This window comes from Cyanistes caeruleus, chromosome 6 (assembly GCF_971803275.1).
Source record: "Cyanistes caeruleus chromosome 6, bCyaCae1.hap1.1, whole genome shotgun sequence".
Taxonomy (NCBI): Eukaryota; Metazoa; Chordata; class Aves; order Passeriformes; family Paridae; genus Cyanistes; species Cyanistes caeruleus.
The window spans coordinates 38,516,451-38,542,242 of NC_141706.1; the positions used below are offsets into that span (position 1 = coordinate 38,516,451).

Genomic DNA, 25,792 nt, shown 5'->3' on the forward strand with positions numbered 1-25,792 from the left:
CTGAAGAATGGTCTGTAACACCATTGACCTATTTTCATAAGCAATGGAATATCTAGTTAAAGCTAACTCTATCCAGGACAACCACATGTTTTATAAGCAGCATTCACATTACACTGTGATGCACAAAATGTATGTCTGAAAAAGTTTAAAGCATTTTGGTATATGTTTCCTTTGCTTATAGGCACACACAACTTGTTTTTGACAATCATTTCTAATATAAAGAGATCGTAATTTCTCATTTAAATAAAGATATGCTTTACTAAAAATGCACAAGGTTATAAACAGGCAAACAAGTCTTGTAGTATCATGTAATGTAAAAATAGAGCTTTGAACAGGGATTACAAAGTTAATATGTTGGACATAAACTGGTACCTCACATCAGAGGATCTCATATTCTCTTACTGATTCTGTGTCACAGAACCACAAAGAAATTTATTGTGAGCTTCCTTTTGTAGACATACATATAATTCACCTCTGATAAACCTGGCCAGTCACAGTGAGAGAGCCAGAAGGAAATCTAAGACTTGATTTCAAGATGTCTGCTAGGACCAAGAGGTAACTTTCCCTTTCACTCTTGCTAAGGGGACATTAATTTGTCTCTTCACAGATTGGGAAAGTTGAAGGGAATGTTCCTGAAAAAGCACTCGAGTCTTTTACATTCCTGAGTTACTCACTCTTTCTAACTTAACTGTTATTTTTCATGCTGAGATACACACAGATTCAAAGAATTTATTGCAGGGAGCTCTCTGTACTCAAGCATGGCACTTACAGGTATCTTTTCATATTATGATGGCATGAGAGATACGTTATCTTCTGACAAGCCCATGTAGGGGATTGGGCAGGACATAAGGTTATCCCTTTCCTAAGTTATCCGACATCTGGTTTTTCCCTTTTACAGTGTTTTGACAAGAGTTAATTGCCAGCTCCATTCAAGTGAGTGGATGGTTTTAAAGGCTGCACTGCAAGAAGTCATGTGCTGCTTCTTATAGAACCAGAGTACCCTATGCCATTTCCAAACGGATATCCCTGCTTGATTTTGCCGTCACTATTGGTAAATGTATATATTTAGCTTCACCTGACCCGGCAGAGCTTCATCTGTCATGCCAGAGAGTAAGGATGGCACATGGAATGTAAAAGTCATTGAAGGAAGGGAATTGGTTAGTGTATTAGAGTGAGCGTTAAGTAATCAAAATATAAACCCTTAGGAAAAAACAAACACACTGGAGTAATTTTAAATGGGCAGATTACTTCTGGCAGTTTTGCTTCTTGGTTCTATATTCTTATCAACATTTTAAACCATTCAATTTCTAATATCCACAGAACTCACAAATAAGACAGGAGACCCAATACTTTATTGATGCTTACAGCCAGAAAAATTAAGAAGCTCTGAGTTAAAGGGTCAGGCTGGCCATCCTTCAAGCGATCATTCTTTTAAATCCCTGTGCTCCAGCAATTTGCTCTGAGACTTGCAACTTATCTGATTCTCACTTCTGAGAGCTAAATTCTCTGAAAGAAGTAGGTAATCTCCACTGACTATGATTTTATGACAGAACTTTCATTAGCAGGTGATCCTTCTACTGAAGCCAAATGAAGTAATTATTCTATTTTGCAGTATTGTTGACAACTGAATTTTTGTCATACTAAGCAACACAACACAGGAGATTGGATACTCAAAGGAAGCTATAATTCTCCTGGGGGGAAAAATTAAAAAATGATATCTGGTCACTTTATACACACCAGGCCTCCAAGTAAATGCTGAATTGCAAAAAAATAACACATTCAAAAAGAATATTTATGTGTCCCTTTCTTACTACATGTGCAGTATTTTTCTCCTATGTCACAAAAACTGTAACCACAATTTACAAGTATATGCACAATCAAATTGCTATTGATTTAGCAATGCCTTTCTTTGATGTCCCTTGCCTTAACCTCATTTATAAAGCTGTTTTGCATTATTTCAAACTGTCAATGATTTGTGACTCATGAATATTCAAATCTAATTTGCACTTACCTTTTTTGCATGCATGCTTACTTGTAATTTGTCTCATTTGCCCTTTGTTTTGTGTTTATTTTCAGGTTATTTAGTGAAGTAAACTCTGCTTTTAAAGTAATAGCATCAAGTTAAACACAAGTTGTGCAATTCTCACCTTACTAGAGTCTTATATCACTGCAACTCCATTAACTTCCCTGGAGTTTCTCCTGCTTAAGTAAAGAGAAAGAGGTCCATCAGCTATTTCTGACTGTTTTTTCTTTGTCTGTGTGTTCACATCAACACCATTTAGCATGTTTCACTGGACTTGCAATGACTTTATTTAGTATTTTATTCAGAAAGAAATACCAAGATTAACTGTCTCATTCTAACATTTCAGATTTTAGAACCATTCAGATCTCCAAAACTGAGTGAAAATTAAGTTGTTCCTCTGTCTTAAAATGATTTATTATCAGAGGAAAATAAATTCTCATTTTACTTATTTTTCTGGTAAATCCAGTAGAATAAATCCCCGATTTAAGAATACTGTACAATAACATGCTCCTTCCCAGGAAAAACTCCACCTAACAAGTATCCTGATTGCAGCACAGTGGGTACAAAATCTCATTCTTTTCATTCTTATTAATCAAAAAAAAAAAAGTCTGTTAAACTCTTAGGTGCCCAAGGAAAGCTGGGCCAAGATATTTGCATGTTTTTTGCCATTTATGGAGGATTGTGTCATGAGAACAGTGACTCTTTCAAAAACTAAGGATCTTGCTAGATTTTCTTCGATGGATCAAGTCTGGAAAAAACAACAGAAAGAAACTTGTTTTTGAATCCAAAAATATGATCTTACTTAAATATCAAAAGCCATTTGCCAGGGAAAGTGATCTGAAGTTAAACCAGGAGCAGGGGGGAAGAAAGGCAACGGATGATTTTCCATAACATTTGAAAGCTGAAATCAGCCTACAGTGGCAAAACTGGCAGTTCCTGGGTTCATGCTGCAGCCCTAGCTGCACAGCAGCTCATGTTTTGATCATGTTTGTGACCATACATGTGAACATTAAAGCAAGCAGGATTTTTCTCTGAACAAATATTAGATGAATGCATTTCCTTTATGGACCAAATCCTGCTTCTAATGGAAAGGAAGCAGGATCAGGCTGTCAGTGAATACCTGCACAAAACAAAAGCATGCAGACAGAGACAGGAATATTTGTTGGGCACTTTTATTATTTATTTAGTCTCCTAAAAAATTTCAAGCAAACTTTTGGAAAATAGAGCAAATGTGATAGTAACACATCAAGAGTAATGAAATTAAAAGCCCAAATGAACATATTGTGAATTACTAGAAACTGTTTGACTAAGCTTTACTTGATCAATGTTTTGAAGTAAAAATGAAGCAAAATTCCCTCACATGATGTGAGGTTCCCATTTGAGAAGAAGAGATCTGAGCCCAGAAAATATAGCTGCATTCATCCAAGAGTTCATTTCAAATGAATAGTTTCACCATCTCTTCCATAAAAGAGAAAAATATTTCAAATGTTTATTTTTAGCTTGGCACATGAATAATAGAAATGAAAGGATCTGAGTATTTAATGTGAAGCAATTCTCTAAAAAAAATCTCAATATATGGGTTAATAATTACATATCAGTAGAGTTTTGGGGTTTTTTTTCTAATACCAGTACCATGTTTTTAAATGACAAGTCTCAGCTGTTGTGAAGTCCAAGGTAGTCGTGTGCCCTGAAACACCCAAGAAATAGTATTATCCAGTATGACACATGCCTAGATATGTCTTATTGTGATCATAATATAGCCTAAAGGTAAGAATACAGAACAATCACTTGTGTGTTATTTTTTCAATGCTGTTTATGTTTGTCTGCATCAAAGAAAAGCTTCTGCTAGAGCTATTTATATCATTGATCAATAGAACTATTAGTGATGGTTTATAAATGCATGAGACAAGTTTTAAATTTAGTATGTACTTTAAAAATGAAATCTATTAGTACATTAACTTGATCATGTTTCATCACTGAAAAGCCAGTTCATCTTGAAAAATGCTTTCGAAAAAGCAGAATGTACCACCATGACATGAAAGATACTTAAAGTGTCAAACAAAAGCCCTGACTGTGAATCACCAAAGTATGAATTAAAGGACTGATGTTTTCCTGTACTGAGGGTTTACTGGAAGGATGGTGACGGTCCACATTTACTATCATTATGACCTAGAATGTTGAGTATTTCACACCTGCAAAACTACTTTGCAGAATCCTGTCCTGTGTCCTCCATCCACGTTCTCCTGCAGTCAATGGGACTTTGGGACAGGTTTGGACTTGATACTGAAGACTGTTGATGTCTTACGTTTTATCTTTCATATTTTCCAGATTCTGTACTGCATTAATATATAACTCTGAACTTCATATAAAGTGTTAGCAAGTTCTCTTTGCAGGGTAGTTAGAGAAAACAATCCTTTTCAAGCCCAAGAACCAAGGACACCTTTGCAGCTCCAGGCCTAAAAAACATAAATAATGGCAATAATTATATTTAATGTTATATTATATTTAATAAATAATTATATTTAATAATAATGGAGAGCAATCTGGAAGGATGGGACTTCATAAACTAAAGCTGTAATTGGACAATTAACACAAATATGTAAATGGACCAAAACTTACAAAAGTGTGAAAACTCATGACCGGTCATCCATCTTGGGTGTAGCCACGGCCGGGCTCTTGCACTGCCCAAGGCGTATTCTGTGAAGGCCTTTGGAATAAATACCTGCTTTATTCCTTTAACTCTGTCTAGCTTCTGTTCTAGGCAGCCTCCCAAGGCATCACTGTCAGCATAGAAAACATTGTTGACAGAGATTCTCAGCACTGAGGTGGTTTTCTATGAACTTGGGGTCCTCTTAATAGGTGAGGTGTATGGAATGATTGGCAACCCTTGTGGTCAGTGAGAATTAAAACTGGTGACACATGGGCCTAGTCTTTTAGAGCTATTTGCTGTAGAGTCACAGTGTAGGACAGTTTCCTTTCTAATGTACTAACTAATTAATTAATTTAATTTCTAATTAAAGCCAGTGGTGATTCAGCAAGATAAGTTTTGCTTTTTTGAGTTCTTGGCTAACAATGATAAGAAAACCATGGTGAGTAAAAGTATGTAAACACAGTGAGATAGTTAGATGCACATTCTAGACACAGGGCCTATTATTTGGAATTAAGACCAGTCTCTGCCCTTTAACATCATTACCAAGGAGTGTACCCCACTTAATTCACCATAAATAGAAATTCCTAGATCCTTTTATTTTAACATGGAAAACACAGTGATGTCTCGGAGCTTGTTAAGTCTAGATGTTGTCCCTCTGCTTCCTCTTCATTCTCCTGTGGGGACCATTTTCTTCTGTGAGAATGGGATCTTCTCTGCAGTGTTACTGTGGATCATCCTGCTCAGCCTAACAAGACTCAAATGCAAGAATAAGATTTTCAAAATTATGAGCAACAGAGGGAAAAAATAAAATTAGAACGATCATGGAGGATTCAGATTATTAAACAGTAGGTATTAACCACTCTGTTCCCTAACTTACCTTATACCTGAGTTTCATTGCCTTCCATTAGTGAGGTAATTAATTTAGCAGGAGACATGAAAGGAGCTAGAGATGGCAGCAGACATGGGTGAGAAAGAAGTCAAGTATAGGTTTCTAACGGTGGGCAGTGGAAAAGTGTTTTGTAAAAGTTATAAGAGGGTAAAGGACTGAATACAGAAGGGTGTGAGATGTGGTACCTTTTCTACTGCTTCATCCAGGGTTGTGTCCTGGTTATTTATAAAAGGAAGGGCAAAGCCTTGCAAGCCAAGGCAACATGTCTGATCTTCTTGTGTAGCTTTGACCGCTTACAGTGAAGGGTTAATCCAAAACCCTCTAAACTAAAGTGCTTCCTGCTTAGGTGGAAAATACATATATACCTATGGCTTTTTAAGAGAAATGTTGTACCCAAGTATTGTTTTGTGAGCTGGGAGTGCTGCGCTGAACCCTCTGGGGCAAATGTTTTGCACTGAGTTGTTGAAAGAGACTGAGATTGGCAACGCCACCCTGCCCTTGGCTAATGAGCCTTCCCCGAGAGAATATCAAGTGCAATTACCTTTCAGGGAATAACAACATACCAAAGAACCATGGACCCTGCAGAGGAAAATGAAACACACATTCGTAGGTAGAACCTGTTATGAATCAGCATTAATTATCCAATAGAGGAACACATTCGTAGGTAGAACCTGTTATGAATCAGCATTAATTATCCAATAGAGGGAACGGGGTTGCAATAAGTCTCAGTTCCCAACTCACACCATAGATCACAGCAAACGTGAGCTACTTACAGAAAAAACATTTGCAAAGTTCAGCTTGCCCTAGCCCCCCTCCTTTCCATGTACACTCTGCACTTGAGTTGTGCTTGGGGGCTGTGCTTCTGGGACAACATTCCCGACCCACGGTTTGGAGGTGACTGAGTGGCAATAAAAGAGGGCTGGTGGCAGCGAGAGAGGCTCCCGAACGTCAGCAGTACAGCGAGGCTGAGGCAGGGACTCACTCGAGGTTTCACAGGTTCCACACTCCGCTGACTGGCTGAGGACACCAGGCCCCTCTCAGCAGCGCTCAAGGAGTTCGGGCTGCCGGGTGGCCGCCTGCCTTTGGCCGCAGAGCCGGGGAAAGCGTCCCCCCACGGCTGGATGTCCCAGCAAAGACCAAAAAGGGGGAAGAGTCCCGGGAGACGGGCTTTTTGCTGCGCACATTCGTAAGAAGGAGACCGAGGGAGAAGGCGGGACGGCCGCATATTCCGGGTTTAGACAGTGGCAAGACACGCGGCTCTGCCAGAGCTGAAGAGATGCGGGGGGATGCTGGCCGGCGCCCTTGTGCCGGGGCTGCGCGGGGGTGGAGCACAGCCGAGCGGGAGGCCCGGCCGGAGCAGCCGTCCCGCACGACTCCTCACGGTCCCGCATGGCCCCGTACAGCCCCTCACGGCCCCTCACGGTTCCGCACGGCCCCGCACGGCTCCGCACAGCCCCTCACGGCCCCTCCCGGCTCCGCACAGCTCCGCACGGCCCCTCACGGCTCCGCACGGCCCCTCACGGCTCCGCACGGCCCCTCACGGTCCCGCACAGCCCCGCAGAGCTCCGCACAGCCCCTCACGGCCCCTCACGGCTCCGCACAGCCCCTCACGGCCCCTCACGGCTCCGCACAGCTCCGCACGGCCCCTCACGGCCCCGCACGGCCCCGCGGAGCCCAGCAGCGGCAGCCCTGTGCGGCCCCGGCGGCTCCCCGGGGAGCGGGGAAACCCCGCCGCAAACTCTTCGGACGTGAAAACGGCGCGGAGCGGGGCCGGCTGCTTTGCTGAAAGCGGGCGCACGTATATTGAGTTTGTCAGGGATCATAAAATGCGAATTGATTATTCAAACAGCCATTGATTATAAAAGAATGCTTACTGCAGCAATGGGAAAGGTTAAAAGGAAATTGACCCTCTGCGTACGTGACATAAAGTCATTAGGTAAATGAGATATTCATACGGGGTGTAATCAAGGTCATGCTAATTTTATTTGCGGTATTCGACTCAAATCTCGAGCTTCGCTTGGGGACAGAAAATTGCCCCCAAGGGAAATGAAGCGCCAGGTAGACCACAGGTGCCCCAAAAAAAACCCCAAAAAACATAAAAAACAAAAGCCAAACAACCCAAAAAGCCCCAGGTAAACAAAAGCCGAGTAGGGGAGTAAATTCCGCCGAAGCCCCTTGTCCGTGGTGGGCACGAAGCGCAGGCCCAGCCCCAAGCCTGGTGCGGCCGCGGGGGACGGGAGGAGCTGCGGGCAGGAGCGGGGCTCCCCGCCGGGCTCTTCTCACCTCGCTGCTCCCGGCTCCCCTCCGACCGGGGAAAGCTGGGCGTGCGAGCCGTGTCAAAGATCCTCGCCTCTCCCAGACAGTATGAGAACGTGTAAAAAAATTAGATTTATTTATGCACATATTTATCCCCTCTAATTATAGAAATTAATCCTCTTACTTATGACTAAAAGGTAACGTCTAAGGCGTCCCTTTGATGTTTAACAGCATCATTTGTGGCTAACATTCCAACTGATTAAGGAATAATTGTTAAATGCTTTACAAGTGGATAGTGTTTAATTGAGAGGCATTCATAATTTTACGGCTTACCACAAAATGAAACGTAATTAAAAACGCAGAAACTTCCAACTGATTTTGTTCCAATTATGTTTATTGTTCAGACTAATTACTGCACAAGACGGGGTACTTTTCCCCATGCCTAAATGGCACACGCTTCCCAAATACACCCTTGCAGGTTTTTCTTTTCCAGGTACAGGCTTGGGACGGCTTTCTGCAGCCTCCGCTCTCCCCACCCCCCACCCCTCCCCATTATAATTAAATGCTCCAGCCTTTTCTTCTCTCCCCCATGCAACACCTTGGGATGTGAGAAAGTGATGGCAGCTTTCTTCCCTCGGAGCTCGAAGTAATTGTAGAAGGGCTGATGAATTTCTTGAAGAAACACTTGCCACACACTGAGGAAACCATCTCCTAGCAGGATTTTACAAACCAAAGTAAACAAAGCACCCCAGGGGCGATTTCCTCCTTTTGCGCAGCGTACTTCTCAATTTACCTCAGAAGGGATCACAAACACACACGAGAGTTACAACAGAAATCATACTTGGTTTGGGAAACATATTCTGTACAAGAAGCAGAGAAATTGAAAGTGTTCAAAGGAAGGGACGGTCATTAAAATACCTGCCAGGCGCGCAGCCATTCCCTTAACTAACCTTCCTTCTTTCCCGTGAACTCAGAAATCTCTTCAGCATCTATTTACACATAGATATCCCGGGGGGGGGGGGGGGATGTTGCGGGAAGGGGGAAGGGGAAAGAAACTAACCCACACACCCGTCAGGTCCATCTCACCAACACCTTTAAAACACCCTCATCCTTGGAAAGGGGTGGGGAATAAAGTTACTTGCCTAATTTCACTGTTTGTTCTATCGAAGAGAGTTAATTGTGCAAATAGATTTATTTATTTATTTATTCCTGAGTTTCTCCATCCCTCAGCTGGGCTCTTGGAGAAAATAAGAGAGTTGCCTGAGATCATCCTAATAAAAAATCACTGCTTACGGTTAAAGGGAATAATCACATCGATCAGACCCTGATAAAATAGGGGCGGGGGGCATCAAATGCCCAATACTGCTTACAGTTCGCTTTTTTCCTTTGGGTTCCAAACCGTTAGGAAAGGATCACACACATATTTATTGCTTCTTTTGTCTCCTTTTTTTCTAGCAGGATTCAGACCCCTGCGCGTGTGTTTGTGGTTCTGGGGCTTGTTGCTCTCTTTGGGAAGGCTGTGGCATGCACAGGTGTGCTTTGGCTCATCACTGTAACCCTGTACCATTTCCCAATTATCCTGGAGGGTTTAATCTAGGTGTGAGAGCAGAAAAGTCTGCAAATTCTACTGAGGAAATAAGAGGGGCCAGGGTAAAGGGGGGGGGGGGGCGGGGGGGGAGAGGAATTCCCTCTTTTGGCAAGTCAGAAATAGCCCAAGCTTTCCAAAAGGATGTTAAAATTGGACATAATGGAGCAATACCTCCTTCAGGTTTTTTTTCCCCCTTTTTTTTTTTTTTTTCCCCTCTTCAGGTATGAGTCTTGAATCCTTTCATTAAACTGACACAGATTTCCAGAGATGGAGAAAAGGAGGGGTATCTGAGGTGGACATTTTATGTAAATGAGCAAATCCGAAATGTATTACAAATCCACTGTAATAAAACTGACAGTTTTGACAGTATTGACAACATAAATATATGTTGGAACACAGCACTTTCAGACACTTAACCGATGAAGCAATAAAAAGATTCGACTACAATATTTCAAATAATCGACATTGATGTTTTGATACATCATTTTTATACCTCGAATCGATCTATCACTCCATGACCGGTCAATTTTAAGTAAAAATCTGCTGCAATTATTTACGCTATTGCCAATGACGACCTAATAACTGTTTTCAATTAATTACAGCAAAACTAAGCATTATGAGGACTAACCGGCCGCATATTCCATTGTATGGCATTTCTTGTATGGAGAGCAAACACGTATATGTATATTGCATTCTCTTTGTGGGATCAAAAGAAACACATACAAAGACGATCACAATCTTGGGGGGGGTGGGGGTGGAAATAAAAAGCAACCTCTTTTCGGGAACACACCGCCGGCTCTCACCACGTACTTCTAGGAAACACGCTATAATATTTTGTCAGCTCTCTCTCTGTGCAATACCAAATGGGGCTCTCAAGATTTTTTTTTTTTTCCTTTTCTCTTTGGGCTGTGCGCTGAATCCCACTTCAAACAATGGGCCGAGCAGTTCCTTGGAAAAAAAAAAAAAAAGGGAATTTCGTGCTTCGAGTGATTGCTTGTGTGTTGTGAGAGTCTCCGGATCATTTCAAAAGAGGTAGGAGTATATTGTTCTCTCCGGACCGAGAACTCCAGTGTAAAAATGAGAGCGCTCCTCTTCTGGAGTTTTATAGGCAGCTGGAGAACAAAAGGGGATATTTTGAGTGAGCTGGAGCAGAGCTCTGAGCAGAGTTTGAAGCCTTTGCAGATTCTCTGGTATCACACTAAAGCCATTAGTTTGCCCTAACTGTCCCTTTGGTTTCCATGTCGTTCTGGAAAGATTGATTTTTTTTTTTTTTCATGCTTCGGGCTTCTTCAAACAATTACAAACTAGATTTTTAACTACCCAGTGCAAGCAGTGTTAGTGGGAAGCCGTGACAGGTTTGTGGTTGTTTTCTTCCTTTTTTTTTTTTTTTTTCTCCTCTGGTGTGTGATGGAAATACACTTGTTGACTGTTTATGGTCCCTACTTTTATGAACATTCCAGCCTAAATAAAATAGAATCTTAAAAAAAAAACATTTAAAAAATAAATAAAAAAAAATATCTCATCTCTTCTCTTACTTTAGTGCTTCAGACCCACCCGCGTGTGGACAGACGCGAAGGGGTTCATGTCTATGCTCCTTCCCGGGGCGGGTTTCGCCCCTTAGGGATGGAAGGCGGGCCTGGCCACAGCAGCGTCCCGCGGGAGCCGCTGAGCCGGGGCCGAGGGCCCTGCGGCCGCCGAGCGAGCCCCGCGGCCGGCTCGGCTCCGCTGGGCTTGGAGCCCCGCCAGATAGCGCTAGAGGGCTGCTGATGGAGCGCCGGCTGCAGCCCCGCCGCCCGGGCAGCCAGCGGGGAAACGGGGGCGCCGCGGCACAGCGACCCCGCACCGCTCGTGTTTCGTCCACAGTTGGGGCTTTTCCCTCTAAAAAAAAAAAATAAATAAAATAAATAAATAAATAAATAAATAAATAAAAGAGGGCGGAGAGGCGGAAGAAAAAGTAAAAGGCGAAGTTAACAGGTAAGTAAATGAACCCCTTCCTAATCCAGCTCCTAAAGATCTCAGTCATGCCGCAGTCGAGGTCAAGAAAAGTTCACCGTGATGGGCTACCATTGACTTTCAGGACTAGAAAGATTTTCGACAAATAATAATACATTACTGAAAAGCGAAGTACACTCCTGGCAGACGGGAGGATCAGGGTGAGGAGCTAAATGAACCCAGTGATCTGCAGAAGCTAAAACGTGCATGATTTCACAGGGGCACCCGAGATGGGACCTCAAAAGTCTTGCAGCTGCGGGAAGTCGGAGACGAATCAAAGAGTGCTGAGACGAATAAAAAGTGACTGAAGTTGTAAAAAGCAACCGTGAGGGCAAAGGAGAGTGTGGTAAAGAGCGGGTTTGGGGCTAGGAATTTAACTGTGGCACAATCCTGATTATAAAAAGAGAAAGGTATTAAACTCCACACTTCGCCTTGCAAGCAAAACAAAAAGTAAAATTCACGTGAATTTCACCACAGTGTCACGGTGATGTCCCGCGTCCACATTTTAACAGGCAGATTGCTTTCTTCATTAATTATGACTCATTGCCTAGAATGATAGTTCGAGATAAAAAGCCAGTTCGAATATGCTGAATTTTTCACTGTGTTCCATGATATCCCTGACCCGTCTAAGACGAGTTTTGCTTTCAAATGCAGTCTACGTGTTACCGAACACAATGGCATCATCCAAAATACTTGAACTCAGCACACAAACAAACAAACATTGAATAAAGTTACAAACAAGATTAAGGTTCAAGTTATTTGTCCCTGTAGCAAGGCGTCAATTGTCCTAACAGATGTAGCGACGTTAAGAGGATTTAAACCATGCGAATTTAATAAACCAGATTAGCAATAGGTGCTTTCCACAAATGCTAAGAACCGGAAAGTAAATCTAGCCTAAATTACCCATCGGACCGGAGGATCACCTACAAGGAGAGCTCAAAATTTCCTACAAGGTCCAACAGGATTTTGTGCAAGCATGACTTGTTTCCCCCTAAAAACTTTCTATTTGCATTAAATCTTGTGCTAGGAGCACACGCGCGTGCAAAACAGCGGTTTAAGGTCCCCGGTGGGATTTATTCTCGAAAACTGAAATATTACCTGTTGTGCCATCCGCTTTTGCAAGGCTGTGGAAAAAGAGAGAGAGAGGGAGGGAGGGAGGGAGGGAGAGATGTAACGAGCAAGCAAGAGAGGCATGTCTCAAAGCCAGCAAAGGACTAAGATGCCACACTTCGGAAAGGCTGATTGAAAACAGACTCTTCTTAACTTTTAGAGGATTTTCTCTCTCGCTCCCTCCGAGGGCTAAGAAGCCGATTTGGGAGTTTGAAGGGAATAGGTTTCAGCATCCATATTTGTTCTGGTGCACTTGTAAAATGCGATTTGAAGAGGATCTTTAGCCCTCTGATTGTCTTTGTATTGTTTTTCTTGAAACGGATCTTTTGCCCTTAATGAATCCCCACACAGCTGGACAGCTCCTGCTCGGACACTGAGAGCGCTAACCCCAAACTGACCCCAATTTGACACCACAAGATGAAATTTTACCGCCTGTTAAAACCATTTCCAGCCTCGGCAAAAGGAGCTGGCGGTTGACTGAGATGCACTTCCATACCGGACACCTCATTTCTCTTTGGACTTTTGAGCCAATGTATAAAAAAAAAAAAAAAAAAAAAAAAAAAAAAAGAAAGAAAGAAGAAAGAAAAAAAAAAAAAAAAAGGAAAAAAACCACCACCCCGACTCGTATCTCACACTTTTCCTTAAAACATCCCTCACTCTGAGCGTGATGCGGGAGAAATAGAAATTAGCCATTTTATATTACCGGAATTACTTTTTTTTTTTTTTAAAAAAAAAAATGTCACAAGTTGAGGCGGGGGGCAGGGGGGGGTAAATAAAAAATCACCTAAGTATGTGAAAGTCCTCACCCTCTGCACGTACGTATCCCATTTTCCTCCGAGCTCCCAAAAGCATCTTTGTTAATAGATGAGTACATTCACTTAAGGGCGCTAAATTAAGATCCCTTTTTAATGGCTAAACTGTAGCGCTTTATAAACCATGTTCTCTGTGTGCTTTAATCCACTGGGATAGTGATGAGGAGAAAAGGCTTCAACTCTTTTCACGTGGAAAAAAAAGGACACAGAAAGAACATGAAAGATCTTCATTTACTATATGAAATTTCACTTTCTATCAAGTTAAAATAATTTTTAAAAGTTGGTCCCTGTCCCAGATTACAAACATGCACAGCAGGGCAAGACAACGCAGGGGGTTAATTAGTTTAGGAGGGGGAAAAATTAAACAATTGAAAGGAGCAGCACTGAACACTGCAGAAGTCTTTGGCTGCTTTTTTTTCAGCTTTGATTTTCGTCTATTTTCTCAGAATTTCTTAGTCAAGGGAGCTGAGATCTACAGAGACTTCTGTGAAAAACAGAATTAGCAAAACAAAAAAAAAAAGTGGTCTAAAATTATATTCTAAGCAATAAAATAATTTCTTCTATGGGATTCAAGTAATTTAACTTCTTTTTTGACAACAAAACTGATGAACTTACAGCTTGAGGTCTGAAGAAATGCATGGAGCCTTAAATGCAGCTAGATTACTTTTGTACAGCCAGTTTATAAGGAAAGACCTCTTCTTTGGTGATACTGAAACTATTTTAAAAGAGACACATTTGTACATCTCAAGAGACAAGGCTCTGGGTGTGCACTGCCACGGTTAAAAAACAAGTTTGAAAGCTACAAATATTTGAACAACGTCCTCTAAGCTGGCTGCATCACAATTAAACGATTCCATGCAAGTTGAGAAATCTGGCATCTTTGGGGTGCGGGGGGGGGGGGGGTGGGGGGAAGGGGGAGAAGAAAGAAGGGAAAAAAACCCAAATAACATTCACCGATGACTAGATCTCTTAAGAAAAAAAAAAAAAAAATCTGCTCGAAAACTACAGCTGTAAAAGTAGGAAAGGATTTGCATAACCTACTGCTCTGTAGGTCTCCGCGCACCCAAAGGATTAGCCAAGCATTCATTACCATGAATATCTTGAATTACGTTACCGATTTATACGACAGAGTATAAAATACTGCACAAGAAGGCTGGCTTTTTCCCTGCGAAATGAATTGACTTAACCACTGCTTGAAAGAGATCTACATACTAAGGGCTCTTCTACTCACCTCTCTTTACAGTCCCGTGAAAGTCAGTCACAGCAATTCGGTTGCTCTTAGGACTAGCTTTAATCTTGGAGGAGATCCTCTAGGGAAAAAAAAACCCCGTGTCTGCTCTCCGGCTTCTGGCGGGTTTTAAGCAGGGTGCAACTCTGGCTAAAAGTAGGAGAGGGACTTTTCTCCGTATTCCACTCATATTTGTAAATACAGCCCTGCTCTGCAGGGCTCGGCGCTAGCGGAACATGCAGGAATGCCCACTGGCGTTTGTCAGCTCTCCACACTATCTTTCTTTATACGTGAGGGCTGATTTCCCGCAGACATCATTGTTATGATGGCTCATTTAATCAAACTGTTTAATTGCTCCGGTAATCACTATCATCATCACAGGTACTCAATCATTCATCATTTTGGAGGGGTTTATTGACCTCTGGAGCTCATTCCCTTCGCCTATTAAAATCAGGCCAAATATCTATAACTACCCCTTGAGTCATTTTCTTAAAGTTAAAAAAAAAAAAGAAAAAAACAACAAACCTCTGAAAAGCATCGTCATCACCACGAAAAGCACACCAAACCAAAATCTAACGGAATAATATATTTTCTGCCGTGTATTTTCAAAAGCCATCTACGTATGAGGCTACATTCACAACCGGGTACATAATCATTGATAAATTCCACTATTAACGGGATAGTCTGTTTTAGATTTTATGTGCAGGGGACCGTGAACGAGGGTGGGGGGTTGGGGAGGACAAAACTGCAGCAATCGATAGTTTGACCATCGCTCCTCCCCTAAACTTCAAGCATCCCCCATGATTGATGATCCCGGGTAGCTTTGGTAATTGACTGCTCTGAGGTAAGGCATGGTGTAGCTTCAGCGAAGTGATTGGGCGAGAGAAACGCACCAAAATTAACGCGTGTGTGTGTGTGTGTGTGTGTGTGTGCCCGTGTGTTCGGAAAAGTTCATTTGGTACTCAGGGGTGGGGGGTTGGGGGGGTGCATCATCTCACTTAATTTGCTAAATAACCCCACTGTAATTAGCACTACCATTAGAAGGCATTACCGAGCTAATACTCCAGCATACATTCCACAAGCGCAACGTCGATAAACGGTAAAGTCCAGCAGCACACACACGCTAAACACTGCGCTCACCGCCGGATCCGCTCAAAACGAACATGCAAACAGAAATCTACATAACATCTGGATCTCTCCTACAAAAGACTGAGCATGACTTTGTTTTTAAGCCCTTTACAAAGCCTGGCAGCCTAATCGCAAAACTAAAAGGGATTTCCCCCTCTTCCCTCCGCCTCTCCCCGCCCCCCCCCCCCCCCCCCCTTCAAGACATCCAGAGCGTGTTTGATAGCAGCGATCACTTAATGAAGAGCGGTGCCCAACACGGTTTGAACGAGGCGTTCTCTCCATGCCCTGGAAAATTAATTTTTAGAAAAGCACAATGAATTGTCAGAGGGAAGAAGGCCGGCCGGCGGCGCGGCGCGCCGGCGGAGCCGGGAGCGCCGGGCCGGAGCAGCCTCGCTGCCGGGGGCAGAGCAACTTTGCGCGGCCCCCCCGAGCGCTGTAGCTGCCGGTGCCCCCGGGCTCGGCACCGCGCGCGGCAGCGGCGACAGCCGGCGACCTGAGCGAGCGGCCCCGCGCGCCGCCAGACGCCCCACGCCGCGGGTAATCGGAAGGTATTTTGTCGCTCGAATAATCTAGCGCAAACCGACCCGGGGCCGGGCTTCTACCGCACTTTTCTTCTCGCTCTCCGCAGTTTCCCCTGCCTCTCCCCCCCTCTCGCACACACGCACTCTCTCTGTCCTTCCTCCCCTGCCTCCCTCCCTCGCTCCCTCCCTCGCTCCCTCCCTCCCTCCTCCCTCCCTCGCTCCCTCCCTCCCTCCCTCTCGCTCGCACGCTCGCTCGCTCCTTCCTACACGCCGTGCTTCGCTCGGGGCAGGGGCTGCTGCGCGGCTCCCCCCGCGCGGCGCCGCGGCCGCCCCGCCGCCGCGCTGCGCATCCCCGGCGCTCCGCCGGCTGGGGCGCCCCGCCGCCCCGCGCCCGCGCCCGCCGCCGCGCCCCGCCGCTCCCCGCCGCCGCCGCTCCCCGCCGCCGCTCCCCGCCGCCGCCGCCGCCGCGCTGCAGGACTGGCTATGGCCACCACTACTTCCGGGTTCCGTCACTTCATTCTCCCGCCGATCAGCGCCGCAAAACTGAGCCTCTTCTATAAGGCAGCCGGCAGCCAACCTGCCAACACTTACTGACACTCACTCATCCCAGGGAGTGAGGGAGAGAGGGAGACAAAATACCTGCCGGGAGGAAAAAAAAAAAAAAAAAAAAAAAAAGGAGAGAGGGGGAAGTGCGGGCTTTGCAAACTATTCAATTTTTCTTCGCATCTTTCCCCACCCCCTTCACAGTACTTTGAAAAAAACAAAACAAAACCAAAACCAACAACCCTATAAGCGATCCTAAAAGGCAAAACCCGAGCTCGGAGTTACTGGAAGAAGAAACCGGGGTTAAAAAGATTCCTCCTCTCTTCTTCATCATCATCAACCATCATTCATTCACTACCTTGACATTCCCTGGCTTTGATTGACAGCTGGAGTGGCAAAAAGCCATGAGACACGACAGTTTGGTTACATGTGGGTTGCTGACGGGCCGATCGTAACCTTCAGTTTGGGGGCTTGACAATTTTTTTTTTTTTTTTTTTTTTTTTTTTGCGTAGAGAAAGAAAAAAGGAAAAAGAGAGACAGAAAAAGGAAAGAGAAAGAGACAGAAAAAAAGAAGAAAACACAGAAACTCATCGTGGTTCTTGACTGTTTTTTATATATTGTTGTTGTTATTGTTGTTGTTATTATTATTATTTACCCATATTGGAGGATAGGAGAAGTCTATAAGTGGGTTGCAAAAAAAAAAAAAAAGGAATCTTCTTCACTCTAAATCACTTTCTTTGCTGGACTGGGATATTAAATATACGACACATCCAGGAGTTTATTGGAGCGCAGACTGATGGCGCAAAGGGTAGGTTTAAATCTCCAACACTTACCTATATATAAATCCTCTCTTAAGAGGGGCCTGTCCGATTTGCTCTCCTCTGTTGCTGCTGATGATGGCGGCCACTATTAAAAAATAGCAGCAAAAATTATTCGCTGGCTTTTTGTGTGTGTGCATGAGTGTCTCTGTATGTGTGTCTCTCCGCAATTGTTCCACGCTTTCTTCCTCTCTAGCTTTTTCCCCAGCAGCGCGATTTCCCTGCTCTCTGCCTGCTCAGTAGCACGGGTTTCACAGGGGAAAGCTTGCTGCTGCTTCTGCTGCTGCTGCCGCCGCTCCTGCTGCTGCCTAGCAAAGACTAAAAAATACATATGTGTGTCTGTGTATATACGAATGTATATATATGTATACACATATAGCTGCTGCTTTTTTTTTTCCTTTTTTTTTTTTTTTTTTTTTTTTTTGTCTCTGGCTGTGACAAGGACAAGGGGAATTGCTACTAAATAATGTTTCTGGTAACTTTCAGATTATTTCCCCCCTTTATCTCCCCCCTCTTCCCGATGCACCCCACCTTTCCTCTCTCTTTTCTAGTGTTGATTTATTTATCTAGTTGGTTTTGATTCTGCTTGTTTATTTTTTTTTTTCTTCTTTTTTAATGCAGAGTAACTCTAGTTTCTCTCCTCCGTTTCCTCCCTTTTCATCCCCGTTTCCTTGTTAGGGTTTCTCCTGCCTGTGCTGAAGAGGACCATCTTCCCCCACACGCGCAGACAGGCAAACACACTTTCCCCTTTTACCTCTCCTCGCACCCCCACTCCTCCTTCAGCCCCTCCAGCCCGTGCTCCCGGTCCCAGTTGATTTCATTTTGAGCATTTTTCTCTCTGCTGTGGCTGTTCTTGTTTTGTTTTGCTCTGTTTGTGTCTGTCCGGGTGCTTTACTCTCTTCTGACTTTTGTTGTTGTTGTTTGTTCGGTTTGGTTTTTTTTATTTTTATTTTTATTCCCCCTCTCTCTTCTCCTCTTTCTTTTTCTTTCTTCTCTTCCGGCCCGCTTTTTGACAGTACGATGAGCTGCCCCACTACGGCGGGATGGACGGAGTAGGGGTGCCGGCGTCCATGTACGGGGACCCCCACGCCCCCCGGCCGATCCCCCCGGTGCACCACCTCAACCATGGGCCGCCGCTCCACGCCGGACAGCACTACGGCGCCCACGCCCCGCACCCCAATGTCATGCCGGCCAGCATGGGCTCCGCTGTCAACGACGCTCTGAAGCGGGACAAGGATGCGATCTACGGGTAGGTGCCGCCGGGCCGCCCGGCGCCAGGGCCCGGCTCCGCAGCGCGGGTGCCCGCGGAGCGGCCGGGGCGGGAGCGGGGCGGGAGCAGCGGCAGCTCCCGCGGGGCCTCGGCGGCAGCGGCCAGCCGGGCCCCGGGGCGGAGTGCGGCGGGGGGAGCCCGCAGGGTCCGGAGGAGAGGCGGCGGCAGGGCAGCCCCCGGCCCGCTCAGGGGGGAGACCCGCCCGGTGCCACTGCCGGGGCCGGCGATCTCGGGACCAGGGCGATTTCGGGACGAGCGCGATCCCAGGCTGACTTGGCTGAGGTGCCAGCACCCACGGGAAACGGGTGCTGGAAAACAGACCTCTTGGGGAGAGAGGCTGGGCTGGAGAGAGGTAGTGCTGCCTTGTCCTTCCATTTTTCTTTTTTTATTTATTCGGGTCTTTTTTTTTTTTTTTTTTCTTTTGTGTTTTGGGGGAGGGGGGTTCTCTTCTTACCCGTGGGTTGTTGGTTTTTTTTTTGCTTTCTTGGAAAGGCCCCACTTAGAGACTCTCATTGCTCTGGATTTTAGTTGGAGAAGTGTTGTTCTGGTGTTCTCCTCTGTGCCATAATACCACTCTTCCAACTTTGTAAATAAAGAGCTATTCACATCGCGGAAGGTAGTAAGAATAAAAGGGATTCACTTCTTGCAAACAGCTCTTCCCAGAGACAGAAGACATAAAGATATTTCGGGCAATGAGCTGAATTTTCTATTTAAGAAAGAAAGAACGTGAGGAATAGAAACCTATACCCTGCAAAACTCAAGCCTGCACCGGGGCTTTGCTTGGAGGGAATGACACCGATTTCCTTCAGTGCCTTTTGGAAAAAATACTAACTGATCCTAAAAGGAGAGCTAGTAACATCTATGACAGAGTGTGGGGCCTTGATCAGACACCAAAGGAGAAAAGAAACAAATGCACGCTTACTACTTAGCACGCAGATAATTTTTTTTTTTTTTCTGACTACACCAACTATGGGAAAATATTTCGCGAAGTGCTCCCTTCCTCCACCCCCTCCCCAGCTCACTTATCTGGACAGATGGTATTTTACTTGGGTGTGCTTCCTAAGCCAGGAAACTTCACCACATTTTTGTTAGCAGGCCCCTTGAAAAATAAAATTACGTATTAAGTAGTTTGCAGTTTGCCTAGCTGTGCTCTCGTTTTAGGTCATAGCTGGAGGGTAGGGATGGGATCTTCCAGGTTTTGCGGTATTTTAAGCTGTGGCAAAAGTGTAACATTCTCAGTTGAGCTGCTGCTGAGCACGTTCGGTGCCTTGTGCGTTTAGAGAGGTCACTTTTGTCCTCGTCGGTGAGAGGACTGCACGGGGGATGTGGTTCGGGCATTGCAATTTCAAAATTAGAAAAACCCAAACAAACAAAACAACAGCAGCCAACTCACCACCAAACCCGGTGTTTTTATTTCAAAATGTGGTTCTCCACTGCTCTGCCCGGGGCACTGCTGCGAGACTGCAGAGCCTGGCTGTGCCCGTGCGCCGGGATCTGCGTGTCCGTGCATTAAAAAATAAAATACTTGTTGATAACAGCTCTTCTTCCCCCCTCTCCCCCACCCCCTCCCCTCTCTTTGTGTGCCACCGCCCGGTAGGCACCCGTTGTTCCCCCTCTTAGCTCTGGTCTTTGAGAAGTGCGAGCTGGCGACCTGCACGCCCCGGGAGCCCGGCGTGGCCGGCGGGGACGTCTGCTCCTCCGACTCCTTCAACGAGGACATCGCCGTCTTCGCTAAACAGGTCCGGCACCTCTCCCCCCGCCCCCGACCCTCCCCAGCGCTCCCACCGCCTCCTCAGCGCCCCGACCCACACGGGCGGGTGTCGGCAGGGGCAGCCTCCCTTTCCCCCCCGGCGCCCCCTCTCCGGCGGGGCGGGCTGCGCCCCGGAGGCCCGGCCGGCCCTGACCTCCCCCCACCCCGGCCGGAGCCCCTCCGCGCTGCCGGCCTGCGGCTCCCGGGCCTTGCCCTCCCGCATTAGCGATAGGGAAAGGTAGCTGTGGCCGAGGTGGAGGCAGAGGGAGCGGGAGGAAGGCAGGGCACCCAAAGGAGAAGGCTCCCGTGGGACCGGCGGCCGGCTCAGTGCCGGACCGGCAGGAGCGGAGCGGGCTCCTCTCCACAGCTCGGTGACTCGCCAGCCCGGATTTTGGTACCGGCCGGTTTTGTCAAAGGGATTTTCCCCTTTCGGGCGATCCGGTTATGGGGCTAAAGACAGAAGCTGTAGCTCACACCGCTTTTCCTTCTTCTTGCAGGTCCGCGCCGAAAAACCACTCTTTTCTTCAAATCCAGAATTGGACAATTTGGTAAGGCCTGCTCCCTCTTCCACCGCACTCCCCTCTCGCCCTTCCCGACCCCTCCTCCGGGCCGGGAGCGGGGCAGCGGCTGCCGGGCCGGGCACCGGGCTGCGCCGGCCTGGGAGCGGGGCGCCGGCCGCTCGGCAAGTTGCCGTCAAAGGGCTTCGGAGAGCTTTATTCTTAGACCGGTCAGAGCAAGGTCTCAAGCCCCATGCATTGCAAAGCTGAGTTTGAAAGCCACGGGAAGCTAAAAGTGAAGGAAGTAACTGCTTAAGAAGAGAGAGCTGGAGATTTCTAATGTAATTCTTTTGCTAATGTGAACGATTTCAATATTCAAAGTGCCTAAATCCGCTTGTAAAGAAGATGCCAACCTATTCAAACAGACATTCACCCCCCTTTCTCCTGCGGGCGGGGGTGGGGGTGGGAGCGTGTGTTTGACTTCTGTGCGGACCCTCAGGGGTGAGGGCCGGGGTGCTGAGAGGGGAACGAGAAGAGGAAGAGGTTTTTCTCCAAGATCGCGCTAATAAACCACTAATCACCGCTCCTGGAATAAATATGATAAAAATCGAGTGTTTAGGTTAAAGTTGATCAAAATTGTTGAAGCGTGACAAATGAGCTAAAATCCTGGATAATGACCGAGCGCCCTGACAATCCCCTTCTCCCCCTTTCCCACTCGGGCTCCAGGCTCTGCCCAGCCCCCTTGCTCCTGTCTCCCACGTAACCCCTTGCTCAAAACTTTCTTGCAGATGATCCAAGCAATACAAGTACTAAGGTTTCATCTTTTGGAATTAGAAAAGGTAAGAGTCACGGAGGTGGGCGGGGGGCACGGCATTCCCTGCCCCCTCTCCCCTCCCCCCCGGCCCCCCTCCCCCGGCTCCCTTCCTCCCGACTGTTTGGGCTGACTTGTAAACATGGCCAGAGAAGATAGGGGTAATGCATTGTGACACCGTAACCTGTGCCATCAGAGCATGTGACACCCGACAGATATGCCCAGACCGTTTTTTTCCCCCTTTTTGTGTGTGTGTGATTTCAATATTTACTAATATTAAATATTAAACCCCTTTCATCTTTCTTACGCCTTTCCTCAGTAGAAGCTCTTTTTCCCACTCAGAAATACTATGTTTAACAAAAAGAAATGAAACCACTCGTTCTCCTATGCGGCTCTGGCAGGCACATTAACCCCAAGCAAGCGCTAAATGTTTGGAAGAGGCAGGGGCCCCTGCGAGGCGTGGGCAGGGGCTGTGCCCTGGGACGAGAATGGCTCTTCCCACAACCTCAGCAAGTAGCTTCGTTTTACTGCTCCCGGCCATTTAGACCTTTTTTTAGCCCCGGTTTAAACTGATCCCGTCCCGAGTGACTAGTTGTACCTGTCTGGGTTGTGTATGCTCCGGTGATACCACCTGGGTCCAGCTCCCAGTGTTCCGATGTTATCACCAAATCCGATTTTCTTCAGCACACAAGTCCGAGCCCACTATCTCTCTCTCTCTCTAACTTGTTGCTGCAGCAAGTCTCTAGAGAATAATATGTGCTGCAACAATTTCTCTATTGTTTCCTTGCCTTCAACTATTGTCCCCCTTAATTAGAGTTACTTGTGGAGTAGATCAGAGGGTTGAACTTGTTACTAAAAAAAAAAAAAAAAAAAAAAAAAAGAGCTGAAATACGATATTTTGCCATTATTGATCCTATTATTCTTGTTATTCTTTTCAGGTTCATGAATTGTGTGATAATTTCTGCCATCGGTACATTAGTTGTTTGAAAGGAAAAATGCCAATAGACCTCGTTATTGATGAAAGGGATGGCAGCTCCAAATCAGACCATGAAGAACTCTCAGGATCTTCCACAAATTTAGCCGATCATGTAAGTCCTTCTGCTTTCTTTATGACACTTTTTAAGTTTTTGACCTGCTTAGAGGATCTGTTCTGGATTTCCTTGCTTTGCCACTGTTGTCTATTAGTATTATTACTACCTTAAACTCCTGCAAGCTCCAGTCCCATCTTCAAACGTTCTTCCCTCTCACTTTGCACAGTTATAGAAATGCAAAAGGTTCCTTCAGTTTTCATCTGTAAAGCATCGAGTTAGCAATGGTTTGTAAAGTTTCCTGGTCTGGGCAGCTTGGAGAGCTAGCAAACTGTTGGTTTGGTGTGGGGATCGGTGCTTTCTCCTGTTCTTTGCCAACTTTGTAATCAATGCATCAATGCAAGGAAACACAGACAAGAAAGTTAGGAAGAAAGTTTGCTGATTTTCTCCCCCCTCCCCTCTTGTGGGGATGACAAGTGATGAGAATTATTGGCAATACTACACTGCATTAAAAAAAAGGGGTTAACACATTAGAGTTTCCAATGCTTTTGCTTTATAGCAACTTATTGTCAGAATATGGACTTATTGCCAAACGCCTGAAGCATCTTCATAATAAAAGACAGTAACCTTGATGAAGCAATTATTAACAATGTATTACAGAAAGTTGGAGAGAATGATGATTGAGTAACCGTAGGTTAGCGGTTGATTTTAACGCTTTAGGAGTTGGTGAATTAGTGTAATGTGTGTAGGACTGAACATTGGTGTGCGTGGTGAGGATAGTGCCTTTGTTTTTCCGGGTTTTGGAGCGGCTCCTCTGATCCTTCAAAAGATGTAGATGCAGAGAGACTTCGGGATGTGGAGGGAAAGATTGCAGCTGGTAGAGCAGAAAAGGGAAGGAATAGCTCTGGTTAAAAAGGGTGGGTGTGAACTCCACTTTATTTATAGGAACGCATCCCTGGGGGGCAAAGGGGTTTATACAGTTTTAGATTCAATTGAACTAATAATCTAAATGATAGAGTCTAATATTTTAGCGGTTGAAATATTAATTTAACACCCGGTGTGAAGTTAACCATGCTTTCTGCACAGGCGCCTGCCTTTATTTCCCAGTGTGTTAAGAAGAGTAACTGGAAGCCCAGGGAGAATGAGCTTTCTAGGAGCTTTTGTTTCCTTTGAAAACATGTTGTTTTTGTGTGTATTTGGTAATTACATTAGACCTGGACTGAAGCTGAATTGGGAGATAAAATAATAATAAATTCTTCTGAATGTCCCCCTTCTGGCGTGGCTTAGTTACGGGAAATATTTTTGGATCCAAGCCTTAGCTTTCATTTTCTCATTTGTATTCAGTAAACATTGCATGACAAGGTTTGTGCTATGTTTTACATTTTAAATCTATTATTTTGAGAGAAAAAAATGTATGCAGATCTTCCTTAAAGTTTCTCTGCTTATCAGCTAACTCACATGTAGGTAATAAACTCCATGAGGCATGACACAATTTCAAAAATATTTGTTTCATGGCATTTTACAACCCTAAATTCGTGGGCATAAGTATTCTGGGAGAGTACTAGAAAAGAAATTGAAATGAGTGGCAACCTGAAAGATAGTGAGTCACTGTGTAAAATTTAGAGAAACAGAAAAAAAAAAAAAAAATACATGTTTCTCCAGTACAGTTTCTTTACAAGAGCGTGTTTCAAGTGGAAGTGTAGAAATGGAGCATGCTTATGTTTATATTGAAGAGATTAGATAAACTAGCCTGTTTAGGGTTCTGGCAGATGGCAAATGCTCAAGCCAATTTGCAGTGCTCCATTATAATATTTAAATTCACACACAATGATAGGACAGGAGTGGAGGGGGTTAGCATTTTGATAATTTGGTAACTATTATCTTCCCTAAGAAGAATCTCCTCTTGCTTTTGTGGCCCCAAAAACAAACTCAAATAAATATGACAACCCATTTATCTTGCACCCGTTAGGGTTTACCACTTCATTGGGTATTATAATTTAAAGCCTTTTATTTCCTGGAGATTTGAGCTATAACATTTTTACTTTAGCCCCCTGCTATTTGTTTTGAAAGGAAGCAATAATTTGTGCAACCAGAACACCAACTGGGAAATGAAGAGTTGTATCACATAGTTACATTTTATTCATGCGTTTTGGGAAATGTGTCTCCTTATTGGATTTTTTTTTTTTTTTGTATATAAGCTTGTTTTCCTGACAAAACTTTAACACCTTTTTATAGCTTAGCCAAACTACCATGTTTTATATTTTTACACTGTACAATGTTCTAGCAGAAAGAAATGCATCTTTATTCATAGAAAAGAAAAGCTTTTAAAAAATGGCTAATATAAACACACAAGTCTATTAAAAATGAGCTACTGAGCATCTACCTGAAGATACAGCAGTTCAAGCATGCAAATTTGCCCAATTTGGTTCTCCAGGTTTATTTTTTTCATTTGCCTTGATATGCATATTTAATATATAGCCTTAGGCTAGATCTCATTTGGTGAAAGTTGGTGTAGGGGTGATGATGAGCCACTTCAGAAGGACAGAGACAGCATGTTGTTTCCTCTGTTTTATGTATTGGCCCACTATTCTGATCCAGGGTCTTCCTCTCATGGTTTTATTTGCACATGAAATACTAGGAGCATTTCAACTGATTGGCTATGAATAATGATAGCCCAAAAGAAGTGTAGGTTAATTTGTTGCATGCCAAGGTTTCTCATGTGGAGGTGACAGTTTGTGACAGCTGTTTGACACCCCAAAAATCCATACCCCTCTATTGTTATTGAGTGGTGTAAAGCTACCCTGTGTGTGTTTCATGTGAATGTGAGGGGTGGTAGTAGTGACAGTAGCAGTGCTGAATTAGGAAGTAAGGCAGCTCT

At 44.9% G+C, this 25,792-nt stretch overlaps 2 protein-coding genes and 2 long non-coding RNA genes across 14 annotated transcripts in view; 2 read left to right on the plus strand and 2 right to left on the minus strand.

Moving 5' to 3' along the window:
* Window positions 1-3,179: 3,179 nt before the first annotated feature.
* On the minus strand, window positions 3,180-10,915 carry LOC111930051 (uncharacterized). Of its 3 annotated transcripts, none has more exons than XR_015288609.1 (4): window positions 6,545-10,915; window positions 6,104-6,141; window positions 4,746-5,427; window positions 3,180-4,479 (listed from the first exon to the last, which is right to left on the minus strand). XR_015288609.1 is itself a non-coding variant. In XM_086895328.1 (4 exons), the coding sequence occupies exons 2-4, from the start codon at window positions 6,785-6,787 to the stop codon at window positions 5,340-5,342; spliced, it is 369 nt and encodes a 122-aa protein (XP_086751454.1). In that variant the 5' UTR covers window positions 6,788-7,065; window positions 7,144-7,179; the 3' UTR covers window positions 5,238-5,339. The 3 variants fall into 3 exon arrangements, 1 of the variants encoding a protein (XP_086751454.1); XM_086895328.1 differs by lacking the exon at window positions 3,180-4,479 and having other exon boundaries at window positions 5,238-5,427; window positions 6,545-7,065; window positions 7,144-7,179; XR_015288611.1 differs by lacking the exons at window positions 3,180-4,479; window positions 6,545-10,915 and adding an exon at window positions 6,336-6,412 and having other exon boundaries at window positions 5,353-5,427.
* On the plus strand, window positions 5,241-7,231 carry LOC147652610 (uncharacterized). The gene is made up of 2 exons (XR_015288612.1): window positions 5,241-6,172; window positions 6,227-7,231. It is a non-coding gene; the product is annotated as an uncharacterized LOC147652610 (long non-coding RNA).
* A 289-nt stretch (window positions 10,916-11,204) lies between the features above and the next one.
* On the minus strand, window positions 11,205-14,636 carry LOC111930330 (uncharacterized). The gene is made up of 3 exons (XR_002865119.2): window positions 14,552-14,636; window positions 12,497-12,522; window positions 11,205-11,284 (listed from the first exon to the last, which is right to left on the minus strand). It is a non-coding gene; the product is annotated as an uncharacterized LOC111930330 (long non-coding RNA).
* Window positions 14,637-16,091: 1,455 nt separating this feature from the next.
* Window positions 16,092-25,792, plus strand: part of MEIS2 (Meis homeobox 2) — a 174,252-nt gene continuing 164,551 nt past the window's right edge. For 2 of the 9 annotated variants that reach the window (XM_086895320.1, XM_086895325.1), the window contains exons 1-7: window positions 16,092-16,224; window positions 17,253-17,548; window positions 18,575-18,807; window positions 20,426-20,567; window positions 21,076-21,126; window positions 21,864-21,914; window positions 22,825-22,974. In XM_086895320.1, the coding sequence (XP_086751446.1) occupies window positions 17,537-17,548; window positions 18,575-18,807; window positions 20,426-20,567; window positions 21,076-21,126; window positions 21,864-21,914; window positions 22,825-22,974 (639 nt within the window). In that variant the 5' untranslated portion in view covers window positions 16,092-16,224; window positions 17,253-17,536. Of the gene's footprint in view, window positions 16,225-16,754; window positions 17,549-17,678; window positions 18,034-18,574; window positions 18,808-20,425; window positions 20,568-21,075; window positions 21,127-21,863; window positions 21,915-22,824; window positions 22,975-25,792 lie in introns of those variants that run through there. The other 7 variants (XM_086895319.1, XM_086895327.1, XM_086895324.1 and 4 more) reach the window with 6 other exon arrangements.